General features: G+C 43.4%; 1 protein-coding gene across 1 annotated transcript in view; it reads right to left on the minus strand.

The window, feature by feature from the left end:
• Positions 1 to 2,751: 2,751 nt before the first annotated feature.
• PROSER2 (proline and serine rich 2) overlaps positions 2,752 to 14,430 on the minus strand; it is a 39,783-nt gene continuing 28,104 nt past the window's right edge. The window contains exons 3-4 of the mRNA XM_037066014.1: positions 6,152 to 6,404; positions 2,752 to 4,269 (exon numbers count right to left, since the gene is read on the minus strand). Of these exons, the coding sequence (XP_036921909.1) occupies positions 3,239 to 4,269; positions 6,152 to 6,404 (1,284 nt within the window). The 3' untranslated portion in view covers positions 2,752 to 3,238. The remainder of the gene's footprint in view (positions 4,270 to 6,151; positions 6,405 to 14,430) is intronic.

Below are 14,430 nucleotides of genomic sequence, written 5' to 3' on the forward strand. Positions count from 1 at the left end.
TCCTCCCTTCCTGCTGCCACCCAGGAGCTCTGGATCCCAGGCCACAGGTGGGGGCAGGAGGAAAAAGGGGAAAAAACAACCAGCCCTGCTCCTCCAGAGAACACACGGATTTGGTGCCAACATTTAAGAACCCACAGGAGCAGTTTAGGGGAAAAAAAGTTTATTAAGCTTGTTTTTTCAGGGCAATAAAATACACTTAAGAGAGAAACAGTGCCTCATTCTGCCACCTCATTAGGAAAACAGCATAGCAGTTATGAGTTCCTTGATAAGAGTAAAATGTTTTCATATTTGTCTTAGTTCTGTTTATTACTCTTGAATAAACACAAAGAACCGATTTCACATAGCCAAAGCTGTGGGAATTTAATGGAGAATACATTTCTGATTTTTACGAATAAAAAGGTCAACCCTAACTGCTCTGTTAAGACCTTGCTTCTCAACTCCACGAACCTCTTCATGAAAGTTGATTTCAAGTGGGAGCCTTCGTGGAGAGCTGCTCCCCACCCCATCCCCGGCTCCCCCAACCCCCATCAGGGATTGTGAGGGAAGGATCCTATATTGTCACAGTCAGGACAAGCAGCCAGCGCACAGCGCTGGCTGGGCCTGTGCCCTGCACGTCCTCGGGCTCAGAGACGTGCACCCAAGGGGCCCCAGGCTGCGCCTTTCTCCTCAGCCAGCCTCATAGGATGAGAATGTGAGCTGTGACAGAAAAGCAAAAATCAACATTTCTGCTTGTTTTGTGAAGGCCAGTGTGCACACCAGAAACCAAACACAGGAGAGGAGAGGAGGGGAGGAACAGGGGAGGGACTGAACAGACCCTGTTACCCTGGCAACCGCAAAGTATTCCAGGCTTTAGGTGAGACTCTGGCTGGATGGGCTGTTTGTACCTACATTCCTAGAAGCAAAATAATGTTCCCCTGATTTTAAGATACAGAGTTTCAAAAAAAGGAGACTGATTTACAAGTATCACCTGAAAAAAAACAACTGGGCACTTAGGATTCATCTTTCCTTTTCATAAGGTCCTTAAAATTCCTTTGGCGACCCTTTAAGAAGGTCCTACCATGCAGTGTGGTGAGAAAACTAGCGCCTTTCGGCAAACCGGCCGTTTCTGTTAACACAATGCACACACAGACGGGTGACTTCATCAGCGGCCTTGATTTCAACCTTGTACAACATGTACGGCTTTAATTTCTAGCGTTTGGGCACAAGAAATGACCAGAGGAATAGTGAGTACAATTACAGATAAACAGGAAGTAGAAATTATGAATAAATATAAGGAAAGAATATACGAATATAACCATTTAAAAGAAATTAAGCATAAAATGTAGAAACAAAGTTGTTTATACACAAGATGAATTTCAATTTATTTTCAAAAATGTCATTATGAGAACAAAATATACTATATATAGTCAAGTTCACCTTAATCACGATGAAGTAAGAATAAGATAAAAAGAAAGAACCCTCATAGATAAAGGGTATTTAGAATGTCAGCCATATCAAGACCCTCTGTTTTTAAACACAGTATAGGGCATCTCACTTTGTAAAAAGATGACCCAGCCCTCAAGAACCCTTTAACAAAATCCAATATAAACAGGAGTAAGATAAAAACTACTTTAAAAACATTTAAATTAAGACCATTAAGAATCCATGATATAATTTCAGGAGGACAAGGGCTGGCCAAGACACTAAATACTGTAGTTCAAAGAGAAAAGAAAATTACAATCATTTTATGTAACTTACAAGGCAAGTTGAATACTACGAAAAATATCCTTCACAGCACATTAAAAAATCTGAATTTAAATAATACTCAACAGGAAAGAAACAGATTCTGTGACAGGGGCTGAGACATAATAACAAAAGGGCGTGGTCTCTAAGGGTGGCCCTTCCCAGTCTATTACTAGAGGTTCAAGACATGGACCTTAGACAGCTCGGATAATAACGCTTGTGGCGCCAGCTCAGCTGTGGGACGGTGTGGGGGCAAAGGGGTCCTTCTCATGCAGCGTCACCCAGTTCACTGTTTTTTTCCCTTTTAAATTAATCCTGAGATCTTGCTCACAGAACACACGGGATCTGAAGAATCTTTTGTTTCCTCCTGTTCACTAGCTACCTTGGAAAATGCAGAACTAAAATTAGGTAATAAATTAAATCTTTGAAAATATTCCTCACTAAAAAGAGAAGCGATTTTGCTTATCTGGAACCTTACTTGGAATATTACTTTAACTGGGAACAGAAGACACACTGCAGAATTTTAAGACATGGACTCACCAAAATATTGCACACACGTGTCCTTAAAAGACTTCCACGATAGGAAGTAGCAGTTTCTACGTCATCTGTCCCCACTGGGGTGGCTGTGCCTATACAGAGTACAGGGCTTTAGGAAGCTTATGTATACGTGATGGTGAACATGTATGTGCCCACAAAGCACCTATATATATGTATAACATATTTCTATAAACATTATGTACATGTATACACACAGCAAGTGCTCATACACACGTCTCCCAGTGACACAGACCCGTCAGTGTGATGAGACTTGCGTTCTTGAAATGACCACCCTTTCCAAACTCACCCTTTCTATTCCACTATCATAACTCAAAATCATAGTGCATGCTACTCTAAGTGTTGCATTTCAATTTTCAATTAAAAAAAACAAGGCAAACCAAATTATATCAAGACACAAAGGCATATTTAGGGCTAACATACTGTCCTTTACCCTTCAAAAACAAAAAGCCAAAAATGTATTTTAAGACACTATGAAAATTTAACAGTTTTTAATATTTTCTTAGAAAAGGAGAGGAAACCCCTATCTCGGAGAACTGGGTATGAGAGACCTAGACTGGCTTTCGCGTTGGTATGCCTGGGGTCAACGGCGGGATCAGAGACTCGAGAGTAACAAATCAGACCCAAGTCCCATCCTCCTGAATCCTTAAAGTAGATGGAAGTGACAAATCACAAAAACCTTTAGGTCTTCAAGGTTATTCTCTGAGTTCATGGAAAAAAGGGACAACATGGGGCTGGCCCTTGTTCACAGAGGGAGATCCCAGCTCAGTGGTGGGATGGGAGGGGGCAGCCCTTACTGTTGTCAGCCCCCTGTCCGCACTCCTGAGTCCTGGTACTTGTCACAGCTGGTCCTCAGCAGGGCACCGCCGTCGGGATGGTTGTGACTACTCTTCACAGCGCACCGCCACTTTGGGCCGAGCAAGGCTGGCTGTCCGCTCCTCCAGCCCCCACTTGCTCTCCATCACAAGGTCTCCTTCAGCAGGCCGAGCTTCCGCAGGGCCTCGCGGCGGGCCTCCTCAGTGGAGCCTCGGCCAGCGAACTGGACGGTGATGCCCTGGGGTCTGAACCCCACTGCCCTGGGCAGCGAACCTGACCGCTTCCTAGCATCCTGGCCGCAGTCTGGTGGCCGGTGCTCATACAAGCTCTTGCTGGCGTTCTGGCGTGCAAGTTTACTGGTGAGAGCCGGGTCCGGATGGAAGGTGACAGTTTTCCCAGTAGAGAAAAAGCCACCAGGCTCACTTTTCAGGACATCGTGGATGCTCTGGAAGCCATTGGCCAGCGGTGGGGTCTGCTCCGTCTGCACGCCTCTGGACTGCTGACTGCTGGGCTGCCCTCCTGCCCACGCGGACATGGCTTCCTGGACAGGGCCTGGCTTGCTGTGGTCATGTGTCCCCTGCTCTGGTGAGATGTTTCTCTTCTGCTCAGGGAGATCACCCTTTTGGGCCCGATCTTCCATTTCTCCCAAGGAGAGAAAAGAGACACCATTAATGTTGGCCAGGACCCGGGCTTTCCGCTCCTGCACATTGACAGCTGCCTTGGAGATAGTCTTGTTGAACTCCCTCCCGGCACTGTTGGTCACACTGATGTTGCTTGGGAAGCGGTGGACCTTGGGTGCAGGCCGTGCCGTGTGTCTGTGCCACAACGAGTGGTCTCCGTTCCGAGGGGCCGTGGACGTCAGTGTCCTCCATTCTCCAGGCCCGCCCTCCTTTGAGGGAGAGGTGGGCGAAAGCGCTTCATTTCCTGCCAACTTCTCAGAAATTTTCTGGGCGATAACAAGTGGAGTGGGGATGGAGCGGGGCAGTTTGGGGTGCTCTGCCGGAGGAGAAGCGGAGAGCAGCTCTTTCCTGGGGTGGGCTGGCACCGCGGGGACGGGTGGGGAAGGTGGCTGAGCAGGGGCCTCTGGAACTGTGGACTCTGGCTGAGGAGATATCTCTACACCTTGTGTCCCGAGCTCCAGGGCAGGAATGTCTTCCTTTCCACCAGGTCCAGCCCCTGAGAAGTAGGGAGAATCCTCATAAGCTTATATGATCTTATGTAAAAATAAACACATTACATTTCCTTCCCACTAAGTTGAAAGGGTCTCAAATGGACATAATTCCAACTTCAGCAGAACCTCCTGTGAACTAAACTCCCTCTATCTCTGTCGCCTGGGTCAATGAGACAGAACAGAGTACACGATTCTCATAACCACAGGAGGAGAAAGTAAAAGACTGCCAGGTCAGCAAAGGTCAGTACCTGGGAAGCACACGGCAAAAGCAACCTTCTGAGGACCCATCCTCCTGAGGCATCAATAGGAGGAAAAGTAACTTGCCTCAGCAGGGATGTTTACAAAGGGGAAATGGAGGCTGGAAGGTGGCGTGGCACACCAACGAGGCCCTCGGCTTCCTCTGTGCAAAGGAAATGTTTCCTGACAGGCCCAGGTGGGATTTACCACCTCCAGGACACACACTGACCACAGGATGTCTAGCCCTTTTCTGCCCTTCAGTTCACACACCCGTGTCCTGCTGTAGAACTGCAGGCTGTGTCATACTTATCTTTGTATCACGGAATCTCGCGATACCTGGTACAGAGTAGGCACTTAAAACTGTTATGAAAAACCATGTTAGGGAAGTGAAGGGCAAGGTGGCTTACTTTCAAAATGGGTTTTCCTTGACATCTTTATATGATCTGACATTTTAAAAGGGACAGCTGGTTCAAATTTTAGGAAGTATACTTTAAAGAAGTGTGACAAAAATAGGGATTTCATATTAAGTCTTTTCTTTTTAAAGAGATGGCTGCAATCTAAGCTCCGGAATCTATGGCCATAGTATGTGAAATTGGGTGTAACACACAGCACTGCTTACAAATAAAAAAGGAAAAAAATATTTCTAGAGGCTCATGACAAATGGCAGTATTTTGCAGTTAGCAGAGCTACATTCTTTTCCTTTCTAGGTTTTCCCTCATCATTACCAATCCTTATTCCCGTGACCACATTTATTTCTAACGAGGGGGAAACCTTTCTCCTTCGCCCTCTCCTTCGGCTCCGTCGTAGGACTCGAAGGACGAAGAGCTCCCCTCTCTTTTGAAGCTGCCCCGAGGAGAGCAAAGGTACAAAGAGGATGCCGAGCTGAGTTTTTGTTCTGATCTTTTCCTGTTTTCCTGAACGAGCTGACTTTTCATTTCAAATGCCCACTGTGGGAAGTCATGCTGCAGCCACAGGGGTAGAATCTTGCACAAAAAGTGAGATTAAACTTCAAGGGCTAAAATACAAGTACCTCATACGTTTCCTTTCTATAATGAATTGTTACCTGGAAGCTATTTCCTATTTTCTCTCTTTTTAATACTGATAGACAAGCTATCTGTATGCCAATTAGTCTCATTCTTAATTCTAGTCCTTTTAAAATTTCCTTTCATGTGTTGTAATCCTAATAGGCTAAGAAAATATCTGCTTACCGTATTTTGCCGTGTATAATGGGCACCATGTTTTGGGCCCAAGCTTTCTGGAAAATAAAATCTTTCATTTCAGTTTTTTCATTAAATTACTTATTTATTTATAGAAACAAAACAGATTATTGTATTCCAGGGTATTATTTTGCATACAGATATCGTTACTGCTTACATTTTTAACACATGAGCACAAATAAAAGAATTAAAAACATTTCTATAGATACGGAATTAGAACTACCTATGAATAACGTGCACCCTTATTTTTCCCTCAAAAATTTGGGCAAAAAGAATGCGTATTATATATGGCAAAATACGGTAGTTGGACAAACTACCCTACAAAAGCCAGATAAGCCCCACCTCCACTGTGGCAGACACACAGAGCAGCGCCTGTGTTGGGTAAAACACACACAAAGCAAGCCAGAGTCTGGGACAGGGCCTCGCTCCTCACCTGCTGCTTCAGTCACACCCGGAAGGTGCTCAGGTTCCCCAGCCACAGGTCCTGGCTGCACTAAGTCGATCACATCTTCTGGCTCCGAGGGGCTGGAAGTGCTCCCTTCCAGGGATGGTGGGGAGTGGCAGTGTACCCCGCTGTCACAGAGGACTTGCTCCTCGAAGTCGTCCTCCAGGGAATCAATAGTCTCTTCAAAAAACAGGATGACGTCCTTTTCCTCATGCGTGAGGTACTTCAGGCTCTCATCATCCTATATAATAGGTTTGGGGATTGGGAATGGAAGAGATGAAACAAATAGTAGTTTCACTGAAGAAAAAAGACCAGGACCAAGTCTGGGTGGCTACAGAGCCCAGGGCAGGATTTACCGCACTCGAAACTTTCCCACGTGGGGAGAGTCTGCCGTGTGGGTTACCTCACCCACACACCTGTGCCTGTATGACCCTCACCCTTTCACCTGTATGGAAAGGAGGGTGTCAAGAAGATACAGAAATAAAGGATCCTAGGCCCTATTGTTAGCTCTATTCCTGTGGTTCCTAGTGAGTTGATGATGAGAAAGCAATTCTTCGGTGCCTCCTTGGGAACGCTATTTGCGACGTACTGCTTTCAGACACACTTGCTTTCTCGTAACAGCAATGTGGAAAATCTCTGCTTGAGGAAGACATAAGTACCATATATTTATGTCTCTCTCCAGAAACCTCACTAACAACAATGGGACTTATTTTCTTTAAAAAGGCACAAACCACGAAGACAAAAATAATAGGAAAAGAGATGATAACAACAAAATTTGGAAAGTTAGATAGCAAGATAGGCATAATTGACTCAGCAGACCCAAGAAAGATGAGTTTTAGTCAGCAGCAGGGAAAGCCACTAAGCAACCTGCTGAGTACATGAGGGCTTCCCCTGGTCCTGGGGGGGCTTCAAACAGCCCTGGGAGGCACCCCTGAGGCCCAAGCACTGGCGGTGCTGAGTGGTTCTGAAGTGTGGCAAAGATGATGTTGACAAGAGCATACCAGGTTAAAAGGCTCTTTCAAAAGCAATTAGGTCACCCAAGTAGAAAGCTAGACATTTTTTTCTTAAAGAAGATAAAAGAGAGATTTGAAGTAGGCAACATGAGGTAGCATTGACATAAAGGACCACACTGAAAATGGGAAGTAAATGAGACCAAATTGATACTCTGCCCGAAAGACTGGAATAGTCTTCCCTGGGGATTTGAATGGTCCAAGGGCCAGAAGGGCTGACACCACAGATCCCCAGTAAAATAGCTCAGCTACATTGCTCTATAGTGCAATCAGCAAACCAGTGCAATCTACAGACCAGTCAGCAAAACCCAGCAATTTTTTTCCAGCAGATAATTTTTAATCATGTTCTTAACATTCTACTCATATATATTTGCATAGAGCTAATGATCCCTGAGTAGCTGAGAAAAACCTCTAACATGGGAGACATATCAAAACAAAGCAAAAATAAAACAACTTACAAGAAACTATGCAGAATAATGAAAATCTCAAAAAGATTGTCATTAATATCCTCAGAGAGATAAGAAGAGATATTGAATCTGTAAAAAAATAGGATGCTATTTAATAGCTAGAAAACAAAAAAGAGCTCTTAGAAATTAAAATTATGACAGTAGAAATAAAAAATGAAATAAAAGCCTAGGAAATAAAGTAGAGACACTGGAAAAGTACAACAAAAGTAAAAAACAATTTTTTAAACAGAGAAAAAAAGAAAACTAGAGGAAAATGGTCAGAGGTCCAACATCTGAATAATGGGGGTTCCAGAGAAAGAAATCAGAGAAAAACTGAAGGCAAGGAATTACCAAAATAATTAAGTAAAATAAATAAAGTGTCCTCCAACAGAAGGATCAAAAGGGGCCATCAGAATAACCTAAACTATGCCAAGGTGCATTACTGTGACATTTCAGTGCACTGAAGACCAAGAAAAGATCCTGAAAGCTTCTCAGAGTAAAGAAAGAGGCCACATAACAAGAGATCAGGAGTCAAAACAGCACCAGACCTCTCAGCAGCAACACCAGAAACCAGAAGACAATCTTGTAATTCCTTCAAAGTTGTGAATGATCCACAGAACTTCTGGTCAAGATGAAGTAGGTAAACACAGTACCTGCATCCTCCCACAACTACATCAAAATTACAACTAAATTATATGACAATCACAATTCAGAACTGCCTGAAATCCAGCTGAATGGAAGTCCTACAAACTAGGGGTATAAAGAAGCCACTCTGAGACTAATAGGAGGGGTAGAGATGCAGAATGGGCTGGTCCCACACCCAAGTGTGGCAGATAAAAATTGGGAGGGATATCTTAGCTGCAGATGGGCCCACTGAGGAGCCAGGGGACCCAGGCCCACACCAAGCCTCCCAGCCCAGGGTTCCAGTGCCAGGAAGGGAAGTTCCCCAAACTTCTGGTTCTAAAAATCAATGGGCATTGTGGCTGAGTGAAATAGAGGGCTTCTTGAGACCCAGGCAGCACCTCTTAAAGGAACTGTGCACAGACTTACTTAGACACACTCCTTTTGAGCTCCAGCATTGGGGCAGCAGCTCAAAAAGCTCTAGGGGCTTATGAGGAGGAACTCAATTGTTTGACAGCAGGAACAGCCTTCTCCCAGACTGTAGTTCTCCCAGAGACCATTATTCCTTTGGTGAGCCTTCCCTACTCAGAGCCAGAAGGCAGACACTACATCTGAGTCTTTCTCAACTTGGATATCACTGTTTGCCTTGCCCTAGTGATTCCCTGAGACCCTGCCTTACCCAACTTGCAGGCCCACCCAAGCTTTTTGCAGTGGCTTTTCCATACGAACAGACCGTCTTGGCTCAGGCTTCAGACTTTCCTAAAATCTCTCAAACAAGAAGCATCTGGCTTCAGCATACCCCATACCTCTCCCTAAGTGGCCCAGGGCCCAGCACTAGCAGCAGACAGCCTTGGTTCAGAGCTTGGCCTAGCCTGGGCACCTCTAAGCTCAGTATAAGCAGCAGCTATATTTGGATTGCTTTGTACAATAGCTCATGCCAGGTGGCACCAGGCAGAACACAGGTGGTAGCTAACATTGGCTTACAGCTCCTGGGAGGCATCAGAACCAGCACACTTAGTGGACAGCTTCAGACCTCATTGTAGCACCACCAACTACCTCCACAAGTGACACATTCAAGGGGCAGAATCATCAGGCATCAGAGCCCTGCTGAAGTAAATTCTGCTCTGTAGGGTGGGCCCCTGCACAGCTGATCCTCCACAGTGGTCACAGTCAGTACTTGCAGCCAACTGGCCTGGGGGTAAATCCCTCCCATTGATGTGCCAACAGCAATCAAGGTTCAACTACAAGAGGAGGGTGCACACAGCCCACATGGTGGGGCACACCTGGAATCCCTAGCTAGGATGAATGGGGAGGCTGTGCCACTGGACCCTACTGGACACCTACTACATGAAGTCACTCTACCAAGTCCAGGAGACACGGCAGCTCTACCTAATACATAGAAACAAACACAGGGAGGTGGCCGTAGTGAGGAGACAAAGAAGCACGTTTCAAATGAAAGAATGGAACACAAACTCCAGGAAAAAAAAGCTAAACAAAATGGACATAATCTACTAGATGCAGAGTTCAAAAGACTGGTTATAAGGATGGTCAAAGAACTTAGGAGAAAAGTAGTTGAACTTAGAGAGCATTTCAACAACATTAAAAAAAACATGGAAACTGTAAGAAAAAAATCATAGATGAAGGATATAATAACTGGAATAAATAATTTATAGGTAATCAACAGTAGAGTAGATGAAACCAAGGATCTAAACTGTGATTTGGAATATGAAGAAGTAAAAAACACCCAATAAGAACAGCAAAAAGAAGAATAAAAAAATGAGGATCGTGTGAGGAACCTCTGGGACAACTTCAAGTGTACTAACATTCACATCATGGGGGTGCAGGAGGAGAGAGCAAGAAAGTGGAAAATTATTTGAAATAATCATGACAGAAAACTTCCTTAACCTGATGAAGGAAACAGACATACTGGTCCAGGAAGTACAGAGTCCCAAACAAGATGAACCCAAAGAGGCCCACACTAAGACACGTCATAATTAAAATGCAAAATATTAAAAACAAAGAAAAAACTTAAAATCATCAAGAGAAGAACAGTTACCTACAAAGGAGCTCACATAAGACTGTCAACTGATTTCTCAACAGAAACTTTGCAGGTCACTGGGGTATACACCTGAAACTAATGTAATATTGTACGTCAGCTGTAACTGAAAAATAAAAAATGATTTAAAATTAAAAAAAATTGAACAACTTCAGAACCCTAATTTTATACCTAACCAAATTGAAGTTAAGGTAGAATGAAGATGCTTTGGAGACATGCCAGTTCTAAACAACACATCTTCCACATCTGCCTTTCTCAGGAATTTGCTGCAGGGGGTGGGGAGTAGGGTCATTCCCTAGATGAAGGAGGGAACCGAGAAAAGATATGGGAGCCAGGAAACAGGAGGGTAGGAGGAAGTCCCAGGATAACGGTAGTGCCTCAGGGTGTCAGCCCTGCAGTGAGTGACCAGTCCAGTTCAGAGCAGGCCAAAGGGCTACACAGAACATGAAGAAAGCAAATAAAATCAAAACAATGATTAAACACAGAAAAACACTAAAGCTGTGAAAGCATATACTTATGAGTCACTTTACCTATAGCAGTACACACACATAGACACACAAATTATTAGTTATATTAGTATGTATAGTGGCAAGAAAATAAGCAAAACAAGAAGCAACTAAATGTTCAATAGTGAGGGTACTATGATTAAATAAATCATGGCATACTCACAGATAGAATATTACACAGCCACTTAAAATGGTGTTTTCAAAAAGATAGAATGCTTTTCTTCCTCTCCGCCAAATATTCATGTTTCATTGTTCCCTTCCAGTGTTTGCCCACATGCACACATATTTTTCATGGATAACATGTGCAAGTCACTGTGCATTTTGCTTTTTACCTGTATAGTTATTATAACTGCTTTTATATGTAGTTTTTTTTTCTGTGACTACTGACTGTGATAGCTGTGTTTGTTAACTGGCTTTTACAGATTCCAGGAATAAAATGTTAAGTGAAATAATGCATACAGAAAAATAGTTGTCTTGATGATTTAAATATATGCATACTTTGTACGTACACACATAAAAAAATGCTTAAAACATACATATTCAATGTTAAGAATAGGGGAAAATAACGTTGAACAACAAAAAACGGGTATGAATTAAAAGCTGTTGCCTGTGGTGGGATGGGAGAGGGATTCATGGAAGACTGGTGCCTTCCATAAACCTTATAAAATTACTATTTGCCTCAATACTTTGCTCATGAACTTTGATAAAACAGCAAAAAATACGGTGGACAGCAGAGGTGACTACGAGCTGCCCCACGTGGCACAGAGTAATGCTCCACGCGCCGTGCTGTAGCGGGCTCACATGCCCTCCCACCCAACACATCCCACAGCATCTAACTCCCTGGCCCATCACTAGGCCGAGGTCTCCACAACTTGAGTAGTTTGCCTTTAGTTTGAGGCACAGTATACATGTTTGGGGGATCATTAACACAAGAATACATGCAAACTTCTCAAACTAGCCTGGCCATAGGAGCTGAAGGAATGACAACCCAGGAAACTCTGCAGCAAGGGTTAGGTTGGAGTATAGAGTGAATATTGCTAGAGGGATATCTATGGCATGTAGGTGAGCCAAAAAAACAGAAGACTGCTAGGGAAGGTATGCAATACACAGCCATTGGACATGAGCCTGTATACAATTGCTGGGTCATAGATATGTGTCTGCTTTGGTAGGTACACCAAACAGCACTCTGAGTGGCCGTACCCATTCACGGTCCCTCCTGCAGGGCTGCGTGTTCTGAGACCCTGTGTGACAGGCGTGTGCGAGTGTCTCGTTCTGACTCCCAATCCAGTCCTAAGGAGATTAATGGTGCCGAGCAATTGTTTTCCATAATATTTAACTGGCCATTCAGAGTTCCCCTTATGAAGAGCCTGTTCAAGTCTTTTGCCTATTTTTCTGTAAATTGTCTTAAAAATAATTTATAGGATTATCCACACTGGAGATAAATCTCTTTTCGAATATATTTATTGCAACAATCTTCTCACTGGCTTGTGTTTCTCTCTCTTAGTGGGGTCTTTTGACAACTAGTCCTTAATTTTAATGTGGTACACTGTATCAATCTTTTCTTTCATGACTGGAGCTTTTCATGTCCTGCTTAGGAAATCACTACCCACTGCGTGGTCGTGAAAATATTCCCCAGTGTTTTGTTCCAGAAGCATCCCTGCCTTTACTCATCAACATTTAGTGCTACAATCCACCTGAATGAACTTTGTGTCCAGTGTGAGGTCGAGATTCATTGTCTTCTAAATGGCCCCCGACTGCGCGCCGCCCCCTCCCCGCCGCAGGTCTCCGTGAATCAGGCGGCAGTGCATGTGCGGGTCTGTTTGCAAATCCCCTTTTATGTTCATCTGTCTACCTGTCTGTTTGTACACCTACAAACACTTTTAGTTATTATAACTTCATAGTAAGTGTCAATATTTGGTAGTGTATGGCCCTCTGGTTTTGCTGTTCTTCAAATCTGTGCTAGCTCTTCTTGGCCCCTTTTAATCTCGTAAGAATTTCGGTGTCAGCTTGTCAGTTTCTCCCTGCTGGCACTCTGGGACAGCACGGAAGCTCAGCCCATTGAGGAGCACTGATGTTTTACAATATTTTCAAATCCACAAATAAAGAATACGCCCTCATGCGCTGAGAGTGTGCTAACTCAACGTGTGCGATCTCAACCGGCAGCAGCAGCACCTGGGAACTTGTCAGAAACACGGGTTCTTGTGTGGCATCTCAGGTCTACTGAGTCACGAACGTTGAGGGGTGGGCCTTCGGTCTGTGTCTCAGCACAGCCTCTGGGTGATACGGATGCACTGAGTGTGACAGGCACTGACTTGGTTCTCTCATTCCTCTCACTATTCTGTGCTTTCCAGTGAGAGATTTTATCATTTTCATCTTACGTCTTCTTAGGTATTTAATATTTTTTTGTGCAATGATAAGTGGTATCACTTTTAAATTTTTCTAATTATTGCTGGCATATAGAAATACAAAGTATACTGACCTTATGCAAATTTAACAAATTTACTGTGTAATTACGTTCATCTATAGATTCTTTTCAATCTTCTATATACACAACAGTGTCTACAAATGAGAGAATTTTATTTTCTCCCTTCCATTCTTATGCCATTCATTCATTTTTTCATTCTGCCGTGTCGCACTGGCTGGGTCCCCAGGCAGGTGAATGGAAGTGGCACCTTTGTCCCTGTATCAGGGGAAAAGCTTTCAATACTTTACCATTAATGCCTGCTGGGGGTTTCTTTGAAAATGATCTTTATCGGATTAAGAAAGTTTTCTTCTATTTCTAATCTGCTAAGTGTTTGTTTTTAAAATAATAAATGGATTTTTAATTTTGTCAGGTGCTTTTTCTTCCTTTATGGAGTGGTTCTTACTTGGCGGTGACTTTACCCCTCATGTGGCACTTGACAATGTCTGGAGACATTTTTCACTGTCACAACTGTGCAAGTGCTGTGAGATGCTAGACATCCTACGACGCACAGGCACCTCCACCTCCCCCCATGAAGACTAATCTGGCCCAAAATGTCAGTGGTGCCCAGACTGAGGAGAGATTGCTCATATATGTTTTCTTATCATGTTAATTAACTAAATTCCAATGATTGATTTTTAAATATCAAACCAACCTTGTGTTCTAGAACATGTCCAGCTTGGTTGTCGTGTTTTCCTTGGTGTACTAATTTGATTTGTCTACAATTTCTGCATTATACTCATAAGACAGGCTGGCCTATTATTTTCCTTTTATTGTAATCAGATTTTGTAAAACTTTTAAAAATTTTAACTTTTGAAACAATGTGCCTTAAGATTTTGGTTCATAGCATGTCTTCTTGCTCTACCTTTCCTGAGACTTGCTGGGAGTGGGGTGGGGGGAACATACTGATTTTAAGAATTGGTTTTTTTTCAACTGCAATTAGAACAATTTCATATTAACTAGATCTCTGTAATTTTATTAATATACACATTTGGCAGTTGTATAGTCCCCGAGACCTTTGATATTCACTATAATAACAAGGTCAGTATGAGGGGCATTGGCAAGATCCTTTAAAAGAAAATGGGCACAAAATATTCCTGATTTAACTTTTTAACTGAGCACTGGACCGAAGAAAAGAGGAATAGGTTTAAAAAAACAACAACACAA

This window comes from Sturnira hondurensis, unplaced genomic scaffold (genome assembly GCF_014824575.4).
Source record: "Sturnira hondurensis isolate 20B ecotype Veracruz unplaced genomic scaffold, ASM1482457v3 Scaffold0016284, whole genome shotgun sequence".
In the NCBI taxonomy this organism is placed as follows: Eukaryota; Metazoa; Chordata; class Mammalia; order Chiroptera; family Phyllostomidae; genus Sturnira; species Sturnira hondurensis.